Consider the following 21,993-nt stretch of genomic DNA (forward strand, 5'->3'; position numbering starts at 1 on the left):
AATTTGCTGAAAGTTTACACACCCTCGGGCCATCCAAAAAAAATTTAGTTTCTTCATCAGATTTGGAGAAATGTAGCATTCCATCACTTGCTCAGCAATGGAGGGGCGCAGTCAGAATGAGAGTCCAAACAGCTGATAAAAACATCACATCAAACTTGTTTTAAAATGCAATATTGTTTGTAATCTTTGGCTTTTTGAAATCATTTTTTTGGCTCAGTAATTTCAGCCAGGCTAGCGAAGTTTCACTGTCTTTACCCAGGTTCAGTGACAGACCGTGCTCTGATTGTGTACTACACCTACACTACTCTTTTCACATTTCACCCTGCCACCCACCACCTGAACACTACATTCAGGTGAACACGAGTGTGTGAAGCTGCTCATTCTCCCACCGCAGTGAAGGGTCAACGGAAAGGTGACACTGACTCACTGACTGGAGTGTTTGTATATGTGCCTGTCTGTGCTCAGAATAGTTGATGCTTCTACAGTACAGCAGATCACTGTTAAGGGGCCTACAAATTGTCTTTTTTTTTCCACAAACCAAAGTGAATAAACCAATAATTGATTTAATTAATGTTGAGTTAATTATATTACTTCATTGTTAATATATCATATCAATTCTCTCTCTCTCTTTTTCTCTCTCTCTCTCTCTCTCTCTAAAGAGGAAGTAATGCTTGCAGAAGAAAACAAGAATTCTGGGAGATCAGCATTAGATGGTATGAATTTCATTTTGATAGTACAAATAAATGTGTTACTAAAATGCAAGACCTTTATGTGAATTTAAAAATGTAAAAAAAAAAAAAAATCAGATTTAAGGACTGCTGTTGTTGATTATTATGCATTAATAATCATATATTTATAACCTGGGGATAGCATAATTTTCTTCTAGGCTGAGCCTATAAACATAGATTACCTATTTTAAGAAAATAATTTTGAAAATGTGTCCATAGGTTAGAAATGATTTTTTGCATTTGTCAGACTATACCCACATAACAAATTTAGGTTATAAAAATGTGGTGCAAACATTGTTTCTAAAATGTTGAAATGTCCAGTTTTCTTGTGATTAGAACATTTTTAAAGGTTTCTTAAAAAATTCTACTACAATGGTTTTACCCGAAATATAGCACAATTTAAACATTTTTTTTTTTAAATTTTAAGAATGTTAAAATGTCCAGTTTTCTTGTTTTGATTCTAACATTATTTAAGGGTTACAATAATGTTTCTTATAACGTTCATCAGGTACAAAGAACATCATATATAGCTTTTAAAAGAATGTTCCTTAGTTAGCTGGGTAATAGCAGCTACAACAAATACTTCCAGACAGTATTCTTCTAACTACTAAACCTTTATAATAAGAAACATAAGGCCAACAAGTGATTCCATTTAACCCTTTACATTTTTAGTTTTGAAACGGGCCACCAGCAAGAAAAATGCAAGGCGTCGAGGACCAGGAGAGGAGAAATATTCTGAAGTCTCTACAGTTGGTGAGTATAATATAAATGCCACCTCTTTGTTTTGACTTGACATGTTTTACACTGTGAAATCTTTTTTATGTTTGAGATACGATTCAAAATGTGTCATCTTAGCAATTTGTCTGAAAGGAAATAAACAACCACTGTCAACACATATTCCATAAACTCATCTCCATTTTTCAGGCTTTTGAAATAACGCTGCTGACATTCTAATAGGAAACAAAGATGACATTTCTAATGACATTCTGTGAGACTATGGATATATTTAATATTTTTTGGGGGGGTGTCAGGTGGCCCCCGCCCGAGGGTTGGTATACGGACAGCGAGACGAGGGCCCGCTGCTTACTTGCGGCGCAAGGAACGCATGTTGCGGATATCTATTCGTCGCATGGTTAAAACCGACAGCTTCTATTGGATAGTCCTCAGTCTGGTGGCGCTCAACACCATTTGTGTTTCCATCGTTCATCACAACCAACCGGAATGGCTCACTATTATTCAGTGTAAGTATCTCATGCACCCCAATACTACTACTGTACTAATAGTAATAATCATTATAATAATTCATAAATGGTATGAATTCATTGGCATTACATTTGAACTCTGTGCAAGCAGTTGTACTAGTTTTATCATTCATCAGGTGTATATGAGGTTTTGTTGACCAAATATCTTAAGTTGCATTTGTTTTCAGATTTGCATCAGATTAGTGTAGGATGTTAATAATAATAATGCATTCAAATAATGCATAAACATCTGGTAAGTTAAAAGCATGCTTGGACACAGCGGCCTCTCCTGAGCTATACAAACATGCTAATTTGTGTTAATAGAACCATTTTTTCCCCATTTATATTATGACCTCCAGAATAAAACTGTGTGTCATCAACATAGCAATGATAGGAAAAATCATGTTGCCTGTATGATGGGTACCGGTGATGTAGTGTATACAGAGAAGAGGAGGGGACCAAGAACTGATCCCTGAGGAACACCAGTGACCAGTTGATTTGACAGGAGGATCACAGTGACATAAGCAGCAGATAAATCTAGCAGAATGAGCCCTAATGATTTGGACTCAGCTCTCGCCCCCATAGCATGTCTTTATCCCTACTTTGGGCATCTTTGGTCAAATCTACATTAACTTATGAGAACAATGTTCAGAGCATTTCTCCACCCCCACTCTTTTCTGCACTGCAGATCCATGCATATCAGCCACAAAATTAGTCATGACATCCATCAACATGTGCAGCAGCCTTACCACTGATTGTTGAGGATTATGACCCATTGTAACATTGACAGTTGTGTAGATGACTGTAACCATATTACTCAACTGAAAACTATGGATACATGCCCAGGTTCCTTGCTTGACTCCTTACTTGAGACACATTTTGCAGTTTTTTACAGATCTGGTGACAAAACAAAATAATGAAATTCAAGGGTATGTATAGACAGAGAGTCAAGGATCTCTTGGATAATGACATCTCAGTCAACAAAGTGGTGGCAGTGTTTTCACACAACTTCAAGACAGCATGCAGACATGAGGCGAGAGAGCTTTAGCTTTGGTGCAAGGACAACAATCTGGCACTAAGTTTCATTGAAACCAAAGAGATGGTTATTTTACCAAGGTGATGTTGAGATAAAGATAGGGTCACCATGCCATTTTCCCAGGACACGTCCTGGCCAGGATTTCTATATTGCCTAAAATATCCACGTTTTGGCTTTGTTTGTGCTGCGCAGATCAATTGTTGTATGACAAAGTACCGTGAGAGCTCTAGAGAGCAGACGGCTTCTTGTGCTTTTGAATCGCTCTCACAGTATTTTGATGTCATACACAGATCGGTACGCTCAGTGCTGCTTCAAGTCCAACACTAATATGTACAAGTATTTGCATCGCTTTGACCGTTCTCTGTAGATCCCACCTTTCTCACGCACCATGATTACTCGATTACGTACAATGTCTGTAGGTTATTGGTCAAACAATCATTACCTTCATTAAGTATGAAAATAGGAAACCAAAGCCAAAACCTGGATATTTTAGGCAAAATAGAAATCCTGGCCAGGACGTGTCCTGGGAAAATGGCACATTTGGTCACCCTAGTAAAGAGGTAAAATGGGTACTACACCCAAAAATGAAAATTCTCTCATCATTTCTCACTTCCAAAGTGGACGCTTCAAATACCACACAAAGAGAACAAAACCGTAATCCTATTTTCTGAAGGGAAAAGAAGGTTTTAAATCTTTTAACTATAAACCATAGCTTCCGGCCAACTGTCACACATGGGTTGAGTTGATACTTGACGTAAATTGATTCATTAACTGCGGTTGTATGAATTACCATCATGTTTACTTTGTGATGTTTTATGTGCGATGTCAACTTTAGGCATCCAATACACTTGCAGCATATGGACTCACAGAGATGGATTATTTTTCATCTGAAGAAAGAAAGTCATATACAGCACATCTGAGAATTTCCATTTTTGGGTGGAGTATCCTTGTAACAGAAAAAACCTTACCAAACATCCCCATTTTGGTAAAAAAAAAAAAAGGACCAACATTGACTGCACTTCCACAAGAGACTCAGAAAGGCTGACATGAGCACACTCATCCTCACAAACCTCTACAGATGTGTCAATGGAAGAACCTGTTATACTGTTTGACAACTGTGAACCGAAAGACATTACAGCCGATGTCATAGACTGCACAACGCATCAGCAGATCGAGCCAAAGTCTAAGGCATTCACTCTGCCCCCAAAGAAACTGCACACATTTTGAAGGACAGCATCCGCCCCTGGTCTGTTCCCTTTACAACCATCAAGAGGAGACAGCAAGCCTAAGAAACAGTTTTCCTGGGCTTTCAAGCTACTTAAACAGATCATCTCCCTGTTTCTTACCCCTATACACATGCCCCATCCTACCTGAAAGACACTTGTCCTCTCCAAAACAGTTATGCCCGTATACATTATACTTTATTCTTTGTAGGGTCACAGGGGAGTGCTGGAGCTGATCTCAACACGGGAAACACCTTGGAACTAATACATACTCACACATTTACACTCTCACTAACACCTTCAGGCAATTTTAACATCTCTGAGTAACTAGGCCCACATGCCTTTGGACTGTGAGGGAAACTGGAATAACTGGAAGAAACCAAAGCTGACATTTAGAAAATATTCCCAAACGTTCCTTTAAACATCTTAGGGACGGATTTTCTAAACAGGGCACATTTGTATGAGAGCACAAACCCATAAAAGTAAAAAAGTGTAAAATTATGTGGGGGATTTACTGACAATTTGCAAATAAAAAGAACACAGACACAACCAGCATATTTCCATGATGACCAATCTAATCTACCAAGAGCATGGGTTAAGACATGATTTTTTAGGGGTGATAAAAAATGGTGCAAATACCAAAAAAAAATGTACTGCCGCAAGACCTAAGCAACATTGCATGATTCATTTAAATACTCTCCTTCCATAAATTAAGCATCTGAAAGGGAAACTCATACAAATGCATATGCAATAAGGTCAGCCGCTAAAAATAACTGCTGATTCACTGTGTCTTTAGTAAATCCTGACAGTGGTTTTTTTTTTTTTTTTTTTTTTACATCAAAGGGGGTTTGCGCTGGCTGTTAGTAAATCTGGCCCTTAGGGTTGTATTTTACCAGATGCATTAGACCAGTGTCATTCAGTTTACTAATCACATTCATTGTTTGAAAATAAGTTTTGTGGAGAGTTCAGAAAATGATCAGTAGACGGCCTCAGGGTTTGTCTAATGCAAGTCAAACAGCCCATGGCGTATATAACTGGAGCACCATCTGTTACTTAATATGTTGTTGAATAAGTGACCAACGTCATGCAGATTTTAGTTCCATCCAGCTCCAACACACTTGCTAGATTTATCAAGGAGGACCCCCGGAACAAGATTTTGGAGCCAATTTCCCTGGGAAAATGAGCTTTGGCCATGATTGTGCTCGTTTTGAGTAGCAATTGGTCTAGTTTTGTTACGCAAACCTGGCAACCCTGTTGCACAGTAAAAAAAAAGTGAGTGAATTGCTGGTTTCTTATTGGTCACTGCATTGTACATAAAGCCACAATTTAAGTTTGGCTTTATTCTGTTCACAAATAAACAAACAAACTAACTAACTAACAATTTATTTGTTGAAATCTGGAAGCCTTTTTTAAAATAAATTCATTTCATTCATTCATCAATCTATCTATTTATTTATTTATTTATTTATTTATTTAATAAAAAGTGTTATATCATCGTTATACGTAGCAATCACACGTCATTACATTTCAAGTCTATTTTTTTTTTACTTAGAAGCCACAGAAAGAACATATTTTTATTTTCATTAACGAACATACAATATAATACAATATTTTAAATGTCCTTTATTCATTAAAATACATTATATCAACATAAGGCAAATGGCAGTGATAATAGTCATTACAATTAACGTCTAATTATTGGCTGAAGGTTGCAGGCTTGCCTTCCAGCGGTTTTGGCTTAACTCTGCTCCACTGGGGATTGGACAGCCCTGATGTACGGTGCTCAAGTTAGCATTCAGTCTGATCACAAACTCCTCAAAGCATTGTCTGAATGTTGCTTCTGATAAAAACATCTGCAGCACTGTTTGCAGCTCTGAAAAGCACTTTTATTCGGAGACATGCTGCAACTAACAGAAGCACTTCAGGGCAACATTATGTTCTCCAGTGAAACTGCTGCTAATAAAATAGCTACACAAAAATAGGCCTGTCAGACAGAAAAATGCCCCACTCTGCTGCTCCACATGTCAGAAACGTTCTGTGTATTGATGACGGACATTCACTTAATGGTCCCTGCAGGTCTAAGAGTTGCTGAAATTACTCCATACGGCACAACAGGACATCCAGCACTCTGTAGCTCAAGGCAGGTGGTGTTGTCACAAAAGCTTAAGCTGTCAGTGTCCCTGCATTTTTATTTCAAAAGACAAGTAGAGACAGAGTTGCCATCATATGCAATTTTTATGAATGACAACAAGGATGTACCTAAGGCTAAATACTTTATTCTAAAAATCTCAAATAATGACTAAAATCAAATATCTATTTGTATAACAAAACCCACCAGAACTCTCATTGAGTTTCATTGATTTTAATGGGAGCAATGTAGCTTTGGTGGTCATGGTGTTAATACTTTAAAAACCCAGCCTACAGTAAGTGTTTACCTCTTCAGAAATGTTTTGACACTTAATTGATTTTTACGGTTTTCAGACTACACAGAGTTCGTGTTTCTTGGACTTTTTCTTGCTGAGATGTTTCTGAAAATGTATGGCCTTGGTTTCCGTCTCTACTTCCATTCATCCTTTAACTGCTTTGATTGTGGGGTGAGTGAATCTTTTAGAGTTCATGTTTAAGTGTTACTGTAGATGTTTAAGTTATGTGCTTCAACTTAAAAAAGTTACATGGAGGTCCTTAGAGGACAAAAAATGTGTGTCATAAAAATATTATATATAAGAATATTATAAATATTATACACACTGACATAGATTTTTATGATCATACCAAAAATCCATTGGTTTTCAGGTTTTTACCCTTTAAATGCAAGTTTTTTTTTTTTATCATAATGACACTGTATTTAATAATAATCCTACGACCCATAAGTCTGATGAATCCTAATTAAAGCATGATGTTGTGTTTTGTGCAGGTGATTGTGGGTAGTATTTTTGAAGTGGTTTGGGGATTCTTCAGGCCTGGAGAGTCTTTTGGCATCAGTGTCCTCAGAGCTTTACGTCTGCTACGGATCTTTAAGATAACAAAGTAAGTTTCTAACATTTGTCCAAGTAGTATCATATTTATTCTTTCAAGGAATTTTTTGCTTGATAGCCACCAGAAAATGCAAATATTCACATTAAACTACACCTAAAGGCATCAGCAGGCATATAAATAGTGTATAAAGGTGTAATCGGTACTATGAGAGTTAACGTTAAAATCCAGTCATAAGTTCTTGCTGCTCATGTGTGAACTGTCCAAAGGCATTATTTAAATTAAATAGCAAATGCATAATGAAAAGCAACGTGTAAAAGCAACATAAAGGCTCAATTTAAAAAGAATGTATCAATTTTTTTTTTTTTTTTTTTACATTTTTTTTTACTTAATTTATCAACAAAGGGCTGTTTAAACATGCATTCATAATTAATTTATTTTGTTCAATTTGTTTTATTTTTTAAGTAAGACTCAGATACAAATATCATGAAATGTCTTTAAAATGCTGAAATATAGGACAAATCAATTTTATTTAATTTCTTCTCTTAAATATGGGATAATTCCATATTATTCTGGATGGTTGGCATTAAATTCATTTTCACATGTAATTGTGTTTAAACAATCAGGCTCTTGTGAGAATCTTGTGAGACACTTTAACAATGGCAGTGTAAAGAAATTGTGATATTTTGTATGTTTGATCAGGTACTGGACATCCTTACGGAACTTGGTGGTTTCCCTCATGAGCTCCATGAAGTCGATCATCAGTTTGCTCTTCCTCCTCTTCCTGTTTATCGTAGTCTTCGCTTTACTTGGAATGCAGCTGTTTGGTGGAAGGTGAGAACGTGAGAGAGTCATTCTTTCAGACAAACATAAAAATATACTGTACTCAAATGTGAAAACAAAATGTTACAACGATTTATTCAAATATACAGTTCAAAGGACTTTGAAGGAAAAAAGTGAATTTAAATGAAGCCTAGAGACCAACCTACCTACTCTAACACCTCACAATTTTCACACACACACACACACACACACACACACACACACACACACACACACACACACACACACACACACACACACACACACACACACACACACACACACACACACAGCCAGGTAACTACATGATCCAGTGTGTGTGTGTGTTAACTAGCTGATTACATAACTTGTGCAATGACTAAAAACTAATGACTCGGTCTCACCTGACCGATACCCCGATCTGGCAGAAAATGCCAGTATCGGAGCGATACCGATACTGAATATCAGATCGGCGCACCCCTAATTATAAGCAAACCACACTGCATGCATGCAGAAATATGAGACATTATCTTACATGACAATGCAAGCAGCATGCTTCTGTCAATGGAGAAATGCACACTTTTGTTTCCCACCTACATCATCTCAGTTATGTGGACATTCTCTCCGCTCACACACTTTTCATGAGTGCACCATTGGACCTTCCAGAAACAGCAAAAACACTGATGCTGCATGACATATTGTGAGAGATTTCTATAAGGTACATTCTGACCCGCTGAATAGTTGACTAGAGAAACTGCGTAGATGTGTCTGGGCTTCAACCTATAATATGGACGCTCACAAAGATAAAATAACAAGCACAAATGTCATTTTGACTAAAGCCAATGAAACACTTCTTTCTCTTGCACAGGTTCATCTTTGAAGATTACACCCCTACTAATTTTGACACGTTTCCTGCAGCCATCATGACTGTCTTTCAGGTAAGACTCCACAGATCACTAAGCATGTAAACATAGTAAATAATTTTGAATCATAAACTTATGTTCACTTCAAATTCAGCTTAATTATATTATTTAGTATGAGTACAAAACATTTTATTTAATTGACATTGCAGGCATTGCATTAAACCACTTTTTATTTATATAAATTGATTAACCCACCATAGATTCTTACTGGAGAGGACTGGAATGAGGTGATGTACAATGGGATTCGCTCACAAGGAGGGGTGCAGTACGGCATGTGGTCCTCAATCTACTTTATTGTTTTAACTTTGTTTGGGAACTGTATCCTTTTTAGCTATAACTACTTTTACGTGCTAAAAAAAATAGACAAAAGATGTAATGGTCTGCATTGATTTAATTTTGTTGTTGCACATGAAAACAACTTTTCAAGCAAGCCTAAAGGTTGTAATGCGTAGTCTATTCAAATCTACCCAAATTCTTGACGATGCTGTGAACAGATACATTGCTCAATGTATTCTTGGCTATTGCTGTGGATAATCTAGCCAATGCACAGGAACTAACTAAGGTAAGACAAAGAAAGGTAACATAATAGAGTTGTCTAATAAACATGTACAGTAAATGTAATATTTTGCAATAAGACTGATGGTGTACCAGTTATAATCCCCAAAATAACATATTATGTATGTTTCTCATTAGCATACATTTAATTTTGCATCCAGTGCATTAACTTTTGTGTGCATTTTATCAAATTAGTATTCATGCCCTTATTTAACAGTAAGTGCGTAGTGTATTCATAGTGTATGCTTTTAGGTAGGTATACTGAAGAGTATTTTTGTGTTAGGAAGAAGAGGAGGAAGAGCTCTTCAATTCGCGTTATAAATCCAGAGATTTTGGCCTCTCAGAGTAAGTTTTTTTTTTCTCTTAGTGTCTGTCATAACCTGTTTTTCAAACTAAGGATGCAGTTTTGTGTCATGTGTTAAGAAGCTGGTAAGCATTCTAAGAAACTAACAAGAATTTGGTGTCGATTGCTGACTGTTACAACTGATCTTCTTGTGCTTGAGACATGCTTTTAAACCATTATGCCTCTATGCTACTATGTAATTTTTCAGACCCATCAAACACACAAACAGAAGTGTCATATATGAATGTACCATTTGTCTGTCACGTTTTTTGATCAGTCTTGGTTCTGGTCAAATTTGATAGGGAAGAACACAAAAACACTTTGACTGGTGAACTGGAATGACTGGATCATTTTCAGTTTGTCTTTAAATCTTGGTTATCGAGGGCGTAAGAATTTCATTATTTATTTTATTTATTTATTTTTTAATCTTTAGTTGCTAGGAAACTCAAGTGCCTACACCACGGGGGAATAGTGTGTTTATTTTATAGAAGAAAATCAATATGATATTAGAGTGATTACAAGCTTTAGCTTGGAACAGTGCAGTTTAGATTTAAAAGTACACAAAGTCACAAGAGTCAGTACTGAGCAGAGGTCTTTGAGCAGCTTGAATGTGCCTAAGAATTTTGAAGTCAGCTGAAATGGTTGTTTAGTTCCTTTTAGCCAGTTTCTCCACTCCTCCAGTGCAGCACACATTTAAACAAGTTGCTTATTTTCTCCAACAAGAGGGGCTTTTGCACTAGGTAGTTATAGGAACTCAGTTATAGCAACTGGCCACCAGGTTGGTCCCCCAGGAACTAAACTTTCCCCTAGGGCCATTTTCTGGTTGCATTCACACCGCCAGTAGGAACGCAGTGTTGCATTGGATTTCCTCCATAGTGTAAAGGTTGCGAACTGCCTGGACTTCGGTGTTGGTCCATCTATAGCTGTTTTCCATATTCGTGGAGTATGTATGTAAACTCTGTTTGCATGGCTTTTTAAAAATGGTGGGTGCCGGTGTTTTAATGGCATGCATCACTGGTAGTTCCTATTCTGTTGAGTTAAATCCTACTCTGAAATAGGAGCTAATTTAGTCAACAAATGCCACAAAAGGCGTCTCTATAACTAAAATCGTTAGCAGTTCCTGTGGTGTGAACACACCAAAAAGCAAGTATGTCCATCAATAGTTATAGGAACTATGAAACCGTTCCTCCGGTGTGAAAGCCCCTTTAGCTTCTCTCAGTGTGTAAGAGCATATGGAAGAGAAGGTATGGGACATAACCTGATAGTAATTAGAGTAACCACCTTGGAGTAAGCACCTTGCTCAAAGCACGTAGTGTTGTCAAAAGACCCGGTACTTCGGCACCACGTCGGTACTAAAAAAAATGAAAATGTCATGGTACCAGGTTTCTTTAAGTACCGGTGGTACCATAACCGAGGACCCGGTCAACCCGGTTCTTGACGCATACAGAGCTATGATCTCCGCGAAGCAGAAAACGCGGACGGAATCTCAAAAACCCGTCATGAAAATGAAACTTACATTTTAACATGGACAGTCACGGAATTTGTCAAAGTTAGCATAAATGAATCAAATCTCCATATGGACCAGAATCTGTAAATGTTAAGCTGCTACAGTTGGTTGAAATATGAATCCTGCATGTTCTGCGCGTCTCTGTGTGAATGAATGAATGAATGAATGAATGAATGAATGGCAGAGACGTGCGGTTTTGTTTACTACATAGACTGAAGCGTGTGACGCTTGCAGTAATTTCTCAATGAGGATATTAATACATAAACAACATCACCAGAACTGTTCTGAGTCACGTTTCATTTGAGTAAAACTAGTGTATATTTAAAGGTATTCACGGCAACCCAGGGTTTCCCACACATTGATTTATTACAATATCAAAACTGACCGCCACAAATAGATTTTCCAAAAGGCTTTGACTTCAATGAATAAACATGAGCACTGCACGTTTCAAAATCAAAAACCGATGCGGGTGTTTTTATATCACTGTATTTCAGAAGGAAACCGACTGTATTTAGAAAATTTTCGATTTCATTTCATTTTGCATGTAATGCTTGATAAGGCAGCGTTTGTGAGCTCAGCGCTGCTTTGCAGCCGTATACCGGAGAATCCTGTATCTCTCCCGCTCTTAAAGGGCCTCCTGCTGGCAGGAAATGAATTTGCATATATATGTATATATAGGGAAATAAAGAAAGAAATAATTCACACAATATTTCTTCCATGTTTTAATTTTAATAGCAAATCCCCTTTATTTAACAAAAAATAAAATGTGTTTAAATTTCATTAATTAAAAGGCAAATTAAATTTGGGTGAAACTTGTTAACTATTTTTCATAATTATATAACTTGTAGAAAAACTTTAAACACAATTGTAAATAAGTATAAAGAATGGCATTGGTTTTATTTTTAGTGATAAAAAGAGTGTTTTTTTTTTAATTAGCTTATTGTTGTGTTTTGCTTTGGTACCGAAATTGGTACCGAAAACCCGTGGATTTTCACTGGTATCGGTACCGAATACTGAAATTTTGGTACCGTGACAACACTACAAAGCAGTTAACTCCTGGTGAGATGTGAACCATTAAATTTCCAGTGATCAAACCTGAGCTGAGTTTATTGTTTTTGGCCAGTTAATCTTCTTAGTGATCAGCTTGTATCCAAAACATTCCTGAATATATGTGACATGGTTAATGTCATTTTAGATTCTTTCTCTGAAATGAGTTTAGCACATTTCAATCAGTCTAAACAACCTGTATTTCTATTGTAATACTAGTCTGTTAGATCAGTTTTGTCTTAATAGATCAATTTCATTTGATTCATACAACCTTGGCAAGGGATAGACCCAGTGCAGCAACTTTTTTCAAGTTACTAATTGTGATAGTTTAAGATTGCACCTTGTGACCTCCAACATTTTTGTTTCCAGTTCAGATCTGAAACACAATTCAAATAATTAGAAAACATAATCAAAGATGATGTCAAAAAGAGGGTAAATCAAATTAATTAATATAAGGTTAAATAATGTCAGGCTCTGTAAGAAAATGGCAGGTTTTTGCACACCAGTTCAAAAACAATTCTAGAAAGACTTTGGAAATGAGAAAAATGGGTAGTGGCAGTGATCAATGGAAAACAGTTCAAGCTTTGTTTGGATGCAATCACAGCAATGCCTTCATATACTTTTGCTCAGTTGCATGTGTCTAATCAAGATTCTTCAAGTTCTTCTCTGTAAGTCAAAACCAAAGTGAACTTGAATGTTGTAATCAGCTATACAGTATGTGTTTCTTGACATCAGATTCTCCCCAATAGTTGCAAAGGTGAAAAAGATCACAAAACCATTGAACTTCTTATTTATGTTTCAAAATCTTTACTGTTCTGGCACATGTGATGCTTTAAAATGCCAATACAATCCCTTGTCCTGTCCAGAAAACTCTGCAGGATAGTGGACCCCGAGAGCCAGATTTTCCCATCCCTGCTATACTGCATTGAATTGATCTCTGTAACAAGTGGAATTGACCAACTGTACCAACTGGAATTGATCTCTGTACTTGAAGCATTTGGTGTTTCAACAGAATTCTAAGATGTCAGTGTGGCCAGGTTTCTTGTTATATTATATGTGCAGAAGTTTATACTGTTAACAATCAACCAGGAGGATGTGTGTTTTGGGGTAGCCATATGAGCACAGCTTTATACTGCTCAAGTCCACATCCATATTCTTGTACAAATAGGGCAGGAGTAGCCACCCCTGCTCCTGGTGAGCTATGTACCTTCTTGCAGACTTCAGTTCCAACCCTGCTTCAACACACCGGCCTAATTTCAAACAACCCCAACAACCTTGATTAGCTGGATCAGGTCTGTTTTATTAGGATTGGTGCTAAACTCTATATTCAACTACAGGTCCTTCTCAAAAAATTAGCATATTGTGAAAAAGTTCATTATTTTCCGTAATGTAATGATAAAAATTAAGCAACGAGCAACGGTCCAGTGCTGCTTCTCTGTAGCCCAGGTCAGGCGCTTCTGCCGCTGTTTCTGGTTCAAAAGCACACGCCTGTGCACGGTGGCTCTGGATGTTTCTACTCCAGACTCAGTCCACTGCTTCCGCAGGTCCCCCAAGGTCTGGAATCGGTCCTTCTCCACAATCTTCCTCAGGGTCCGGTCACCTCTTCTCGTTGTGCAGCGTTTTTTGCCACACTTTTTCCTTCCCACAGACTTCCCACTGAGGTGCCTTGATACAGCACTCTGGGAACAGTCTATTCGTTCAGAAATTTCTTTCTGTGTCTTACCCTCTCGCTTTAGGGTGTCAATGATGGCCTTCTGGACAGCAGTCAGGTCGGCAGTCTTACCCATGATTGCGGTTTTGAGTAATGAACCAGGCTGGGAGTTTTTAAAAGCCTCAGGAATCTTTTGCAGGTGTTTAGAGTTAATTAGTTGATTCAGATGATTAGGTTAATAGCTCGTTTAGAGAACCTTTTCATGATATGCTAATTTTTTGAGATAGGAATTTTCGGTTTTCATGAGCTGTATGCCAAAATCATCAGTATTAAAACAATAAAAGACCTGAAATATTTCAGTTGGTGTGCAATGAATCTAAAATATATGAAAGTTTAATTTTTATCATTACATTATGGAAAATAATGAACTTTTTCACAATATGCTAATTTTTTGAGAAGGACCTGTATATTCAAATTCTGATGAGAGTGACATCTGGACAAAAACATTAAATGTTTTGAGCCATGAAGAAACACATCCATTTGATTAGTTTCTCTTGTGTTATTATAAAAGTTGCTTCCATAATGGCAGCTTAAACTTAGTTAACAATCTAGTACAGTAACTGTCTAGTCTCAAGTTTAATGGCATTACGAGTTCAAAAGACAATGGTACGAAAGAAAGGGCACCTGAAAATAGACCAACAAATGAATCAGTACCCTTACCAAAAAGTAGTATACTTCAAGTTTATCTTATTAAGTATACTTAAGTAAAGTTCAAGTATATTTTTAAATATACTTTATGTAGCAAGTATACAAATATCAGTGTTAGTATACTTGTAAGTGTACTGCTTCAATACTCCTTGGGACTAAATTGGCCCACTTTCTAGTATATAAAAGTATACTTTTAAGTATACTTTAAGTATAACAGTAGCAAACTTTGAATACATAACTGTTTTACCTCTGTGTTTGTATTTTGTACTGCAATTATACTAAAAGTGAACTTATAGGTATACTGATAGTTTACTAATTAAATACTTTGTACACTTTGAAGTATAGTCTCAGTAAACTACTACTAGTTTAGTAGTTTTATACTGCAAGTATACTCATAAGATTTCTTTAAGTGAACTTTACATCATACTTTAAGTATACTACCATGTCCCTATTTAGGTTTTAATTTGTATATGTTTTGTTATATGAATATCTGAACATACAAAACATCCAAAGAAAGAACAGGGTATCTGCTTGTAAACAAAAACATTTTATTCTAGCTTCATGCATTCTTTTTTTTAAAACACTTTAATGTGGGTAAGTTTCATAGAAAATATAGAAATAACATTTTGAACAAAAAGCTGAAAAAAGACTATTAATTGGATTCAGAATGATAATCAAAACGTAGATGGAGTCGCTCAGCACCCCAAAGCTTGACTGTAATTATTATCTCTTCATCGGTCGACATTTTATTCCATAACGTTACAGTTTTGATGCCGTTTCATGTCAGATGATCGTGTTAGATTGCATGTGTTAGAATCTGTTGTTTCTTTTTCTTCTTCACTTGTGTTTTTTGGAAATTCTGTACAGAAGATGTGTACTAGCGCCCTCTACCGTATAATAATGAAAACATGGATTCTAGGAGCACAAGTATAGCTCAAATATATTTAGACTTTTTGTAAGTATAAGTCAAGTATGCTTAAATGTAATTTTAAGTATATTTCTGAGGAGTACATAAAGCCCATTTCAGAGAAGTACATAAAAAGTAAACTAAAAGCATATTTTCCTATTTTTAGTTTAAAAGAAGTATACTAATAGCAGACTTGAAGAAACTTCTTTTTCGTAAGGGTAGTCATTGCAACATTAAGAGATATCAAACTATACTACCAAAAACACTGGACAAAAACATCTATTACATTTCACACAAATGCATGATGTGGCATTAATGGTATTGAAGTGCCAAAGGACCCTAAGACAGGGTTTCTCAATTCTGGCCCTTGGCATCCACTGTCTACAGAGTTTATCTCCAACCCTGATCCAAATCAACTGCTTGTAACTTTTTATTAAAACTTAAGACCTTGCTTTGCTTGTTCAGGTGAGTTTGATTCAGGTTTGAGCCAAACTCTGTAGGACAGAGTACCAAGAGGCCCAGGTGTGTGAAACCCTGCTTTAACTTTTTAACTTTCTAGCCTTATGAGTTGACTTGTGTGCAGTCTGCCAATATGGATTGTTTGGTATGTCATATCTACAAATACACTAATGGCTTATTTTCAATTAATCATTTATGTGGTTTCATGGACAACAAAAGAATACGCATAATTGTAAGTAAAACTGTCTACGTATCTTTTTATCTGTCATGTCTGCCATTAACATTGCACTGTCCATCTCATTAACACAAATTACCTGCTGACATCCTTTGTGCACTCTGTTTCTCTGATTTTCTTTCTTGTTTGTTTAGTTTTATTATTCAAGAACTTTCCCCTGGTTTTCTCTTGAATTTCGTTTTATTTAGCCTGAATTGATAGCCATTGTTTTTATTCTAATTTCATGATTTTTATCACACACCCTTGTGAATTGTGAAACTTGCATGCTGCAAATGATATCCCTCTTGTGACTGAGATGTTTCACATCCATATAGAAGGAGACGGAGACCTTACTTGTACAGGAAGCGCGCCATCCACCGAGGACGACCGTCTCCTGCAGAGGCAGAGGAGGAAGCCGCTGGGAAGCAAGCGGAAGAGCAGCCCGTCAATGCTTTTGCTGGCCGCCGTGAAAGACGCAAAAAGATAAACATGTCCGTGTGGGAGCAACGGGCCAACCAGCTGCGAAAACGTCGGCAGATGGCCAGCCGTGAGGTGCTGTTTGGCAGTCCCACAGAGGACCAGTTGGACACTCCAGTGAGTGATCATCACCAACAGAGCTGCATATCCCCAGAGACGAGCCCTTTACACTTACCAGAATCACCGATGTCTGTGGGGATGCCCCTGCCAGAGCCGCCCATGTCTATCTCCATTCCTCTCCCCGAACCTCCAGAATCTGAGCCCTTGCCCCTGACAGGATCGGGGCTGGAGGAGAGGCCGGGCACTAATAACCATCATTCAAATACAGAGAGGAGGCATCGTGTGGCAAGGAAGTTTCGGGCTGCTGCTGCTGCAGGGGTGGCAGAGGGTGGGCGGCACAAACGCCACAGACATCGAGAGCCCAGAACAGAGGCCAGAAATGCAGAAAATCACCAGCAATTTGGGTGCAGTGAGAAACCGGCTGAGGAGGGTGAGGATCAAATGGATGAAACACAGTCTAAAAACTTGATGCACATGTACGAAACAGAAATAATCATGCCTGGCAAGCAGACTGAGAGTCAGGAGGAATGTCAAAGGTAAGAACAAGATTATAGCTCATTTTCTTTTAGTGAATTGTGCAGTTGCTAGTTTACGTTCAATGTTGACATTCTGCCACTGTTGTGGTTTGGTGAAGTACTTAGCCTGCAATTTTTGACAAATGTCACAATCCTGGTACAATCCTAGGATGTTTCCCAAAAGCATTGTAAGCCTAAGTTGATCATTGCTCCATTGGTTTTAATGGGTCTACGATGTACTTAAAGGGATAGTTCACCCAAAAATGAAAATTTGATGTTTATCTGCTTACACTAAGGGCATCCAAGATGTAGGTGACTTTGTTTCTTCAGTAGAACACAAATCCTGATTTTTAAATTCAACCATTGCAGTCTGTCAGTCGTTTTATGTATGTAGTACAGCAGTGGATCTATGAGAGTAAAAAAAAAAAAAACATGCACAGACAAATCCAAATTAAACCCTGCGGCTCGTGATGATACATTGATGTGTAAAGACACAAAATGATCAGTCTGTGCAAGAAACTGAACATTATTTATATTGTTTTTTTACCTCTGGTTCACGCAGTGTCCGAACTGTTAGAACTCTTGTGAACGCGCATCACAGCAGCAGGCTCCTGAGGCATCTTCTTCTTCGTCGTTTTATGTCGGATCGCAGACTTATAAGTGCATTACCGCCACCTATCTCTCAAGTGGACCATTGACACTCCTAACTGAGATTGTAGATAGAGTCTAAATGGTCCATTTGAGAGATAGGTTACAGTGAATGCGCGTTCACAAAAGTTCTAACAGTTCGGACATTGTGTTCTACTGAAGAAACAAAGTCACCTGCATCTTGGATGCCCTGGGGGTAAGCAGATAAACATCAAATTTTCATTTTTGGGTGAACTATCTCTTTAAGCTTACAATGCTTTTGGGAAATGCAGCCCTAGTTGGTAACACTTTATTTTGATGGTCTCATTCTGTTGAGTGTAAGTTACTTTGAAACTACACGCCACGTCAATCACCAGTAAAAATGTTTAATTTAATGGATTATGTTACTACATTTTTTCCCATTTCAGAAACGGATTACAATTTGTAAGTAATCAACCCAGCACTACTAATTAGAGTAGTAGAGTAGAGTATTAGTAGACTGTTAGGTTAGAGTTGGGGTTATAAGAATAAGCTGACATGTATTTGCAATGTTATTTATAGTCACTAAAATGTTTGTTAGGCTAATGTGTGTCTACTAATACTCTAATGACTGCTAGTCGACATGTTGTTACAAATTTACTTAAAGTCAACATAATGTCTAAAGATGAAGATCAAAATAATGTGTTAACTTATTGTATGGCTGAATGGAACTGAGCTTGGTTTTCAATTTGATGTTTTGCTAGGTACAACACACAGCAAAGTTATGACACATATTTTCAATATTTAATAAAATCAATCATTCACACCTGTACGTATGAATTTTAGGGAGTTTGTGGGTGATGTGACTGAGATTTCCCAAGCATCTGGCCTTCAGGAGCTTCAGACTGTCTGCACTGGAATGGAAGATCAAGCAGAAAGCCAGGAAACTCCATTCCTGAGGCACAAAGAAGAGTATACATCAGAATCCAAGTACATGACAGGGGAAGTCTCAGACATTGAGAACAATGGCAGCTATCTAAACCAGGATGAGTGTATGACAGAAACCAGCTTTAAACGAGATACATCTACCCAGCCTTTGTTGGAAATGGCACCAATGACTGGTAATTGATCCGTCCATCCATCATGCACCCATATGTACATTCATCAATGCATCCATTCATCCATCTATCACTGCATTCATCTGTCAATCCATCCATCCATCCGTGCATCCATCAATCAATGCATCCATCTGTCAATGCATCCATCCATCCATCTATCAATGCATTCATCTGTCCGTCTGTTTGCCCATCCATCAATGCATCCATCTGTCAATCCATCAATGCATCCATCTGTCAATCCATTCATCCATCATTGCATCCATCCATCCATCCATCCATCAATCTGTCTGTCTGTCCGTCCATTTCTTCCATCCATCCATCTAGCCATTCATCCATACATCCGTCTGTACGTCCATCCATCCATCTTCTTCTTGTTTAATTGGTTCTTTACTGTGTAGAGTACGTTTTCTCTGGATCGGTCTTTTATCATACCAATTTATTTGAAGTTCTTATAATTTCTTTGGAGGGTAGTACCAAACCAAAACTGTTCTAAAATTGTATCATTAAATAGTAAAGAAAAGTATCCTTACAAAGTTTTTCACTCTTTGCCATATTGCTTTTTATTGCCATTTTACCATATTTTTTAATTACAAATACTCCAGTCTCTTAATTAAAAATCATGCATAATGATGACATTATATGTAGTATAGCATGTCAAGGCACAGGACATGCCAGTCTCTGAAAAATAGGTGCCTTTTTGAATTTAGCATTGTTTTCACTGGTAATTTTGTCAGAACAGACCTGTGAAACCCATTTCTATAACCCAATATGTATTATATACGATGCATAAAATGAAGTATGGGTTAGTAATTGAATAATTGAAATAAGCCATTTTCAGCAATGAGGTGCCTATTGTGTTTGGTTCGATCTGAATAGCAGTTTTTCAGAGGAAGACAGGCAGAGTGCAACAGTGTTGACTTGTAATGAAATAGTTCAGCTGCTGATGGCTGAGTCCTGAAGGAGGGGGGTGGACAGCAGCCACTGATTCTGTTTGCAGAGCAGATAATTCACTAAAGTGAGGACACATTCATTAATAGAGAAACAGAACTGGGCCATCAATGCCTGTGGCAATCTAAGCTTCTTCAGCTGTCTCAGAAAGTGAAGAGCAGTTCGCCTTTAGAGTATTCTGTTCCATTGCTTTAGTGGGCTTCGTGCTGGGTGTTTGGTGAAATCTAGGTTAACATTCGCTCTGAAAACCTCCAGTAGAAGCCATGTAGCCCCCCAAACCCAACAAAAGATTAAAAAAAGTGACTCAGTGGGCTCAGGTTTATGGCTTCCAGCCTGCAATAAAAGCAAAAATCCAATTGCATCTCAGATGCATACAATCACAGGTAATCATGGTCAAAACCTTGGAGATAAATTATATAAACTTGAATTTAATTTGTAAAGATACATGAGAGAGCGCCTAGCAACAGGCAATTCTAATCACACAACATTTCAAACAGAAACATATAGAGCGCAGACAGTTCAGAAATAAAGTTTCATATGTGCAGGTCAATTCATGTTCAGTGAATACCCAAACATATGTACAGTACTTTGAGACCTGCAACACACTTGCCAGTTATTTCCAGTCTGCTATATTTACTCTGGCAATCACACTCCATTCACAGTTTTAGAGCCGAAGCAACTCGGAAATCTTGTTACATTTGATAAAGGACTTATTTTGTGACTGTATGAAAGTATTTCCATAAAGTATGCATGCATGCAGTATGAATACAATCCAGACATACTTCTATCAGTGGTGATGCTTTAACAACCATGCATTAATGCCATTAACAACTTCTTTCCTGTGGCCTCATGAGGTACTGTAGGTAGATCGGAAGTATTGTGTCATCTGCTGTTTTGGATATAGCAAATCCGGGCATGCTTCTTATTTCATGCACTTCTTTTTACAGGGAGAAATGCATATTTGGACATAGGGGTGAAAAGGTCCCACAATTAGAGATTTGCACAATCTTTACTTTGATGCTCAAACTTTCCATGTACCTAAGACAATTTGCCCTGATGCAACCTGATCAAAACTTTGAAATTTTAAGACATAACATAAACCCCAAAACCACAAATAATCTCTAGCCAATTAATCTCAAATACAAAAGCATTTTGGTCTGGAAAAACCTTCCAAAATTAATGTTTCTGTAACAAAATCACACAATTAATAACTAAAGCATAAGGAATTCACAGCATTGCATTTCAACAGTGTACTTCTTTAAATGTTTCAGGAACTTTTCACATGATGTTTGTGTTAAATGTTAATCCATGTTTAATTGTTTTGTCTTATTTAAAAAGAAATTAAGATATTTGGTTTAATTTGGAACTTCTTGTCAACTGAAATATAATTTTTGTCAACAAAAAATAAATGCTATTTATGTTTACTGAAATTACTAAATATAGCATGTCTAAATATATGTATGTATGTAGGTATGTTTTTTTTTTTTTTTTTTTTTTTTTTAATTACAAACCCAAACCTGAAGTTATGCATGACAAAACGGATCCAAATGCAAAAGATTTTCAGATTTTGTTATGCTTGGGTGGAGTGGCAGACCTCTATCTACAATTACTAAAGCTATTTCGATGTATAGTGCATTACTTTCAAATAGTTGGAACAACAAAATGAAAGAAGTTCAAGAACAGTAGCCTTAAAAAAAAAAAAAAAAAAAAGTTGCAGTGCATTTATTTTTAAGATGTCCTTGTTACAGTGCAATTATATATTTAAGTACTGAGTAATATTAATTTACAACATTATTATGAGGATTTCATCTAGTCATATCTAATTTCACTACTCATTTTGCCAGAAGGTTTGACTGTAGTAGTATGCAAGTCAGTATTTAAGTTTAGGATGTAAACCCTGCTGCAAATAAAATTCTGAAATATTTGTTTTGTTCTCTTGATTTGACTCGTCAC

The 21,993-nt window shown here is 37.1% G+C and overlaps 1 protein-coding gene across 2 annotated transcripts in view; it reads left to right on the forward strand.

Annotated features, from left to right (window-relative positions):
* Positions 1-21,993, forward strand: part of cacna1eb (calcium channel, voltage-dependent, R type, alpha 1E subunit b) — a 76,197-nt gene that overhangs the window by 24,038 nt on the left and 30,166 nt on the right. For both annotated transcript variants that reach the window (XM_042717704.1, XM_042717705.1), the window contains exons 9-20: positions 660-713; positions 1,401-1,481; positions 1,760-1,969; positions 6,710-6,822; positions 7,143-7,255; positions 7,904-8,035; positions 8,871-8,940; positions 9,126-9,243; positions 9,420-9,487; positions 9,764-9,825; positions 16,652-17,389; positions 18,821-19,095. In XM_042717704.1, the coding sequence (XP_042573638.1) occupies positions 660-713; positions 1,401-1,481; positions 1,760-1,969; positions 6,710-6,822; positions 7,143-7,255; positions 7,904-8,035; positions 8,871-8,940; positions 9,126-9,243; positions 9,420-9,487; positions 9,764-9,825; positions 16,652-17,389; positions 18,821-19,095 (2,034 nt within the window). The remainder of the gene's footprint in view (positions 1-659; positions 714-1,400; positions 1,482-1,759; positions 1,970-6,709; positions 6,823-7,142; positions 7,256-7,903; positions 8,036-8,870; positions 8,941-9,125; positions 9,244-9,419; positions 9,488-9,763; positions 9,826-16,651; positions 17,390-18,820; positions 19,096-21,993) is intronic.

This window comes from Cyprinus carpio, chromosome B2, assembly GCF_018340385.1.
Source record: "Cyprinus carpio isolate SPL01 chromosome B2, ASM1834038v1, whole genome shotgun sequence".
In the NCBI taxonomy this organism is placed as follows: Eukaryota; Metazoa; Chordata; class Actinopteri; order Cypriniformes; family Cyprinidae; genus Cyprinus; species Cyprinus carpio.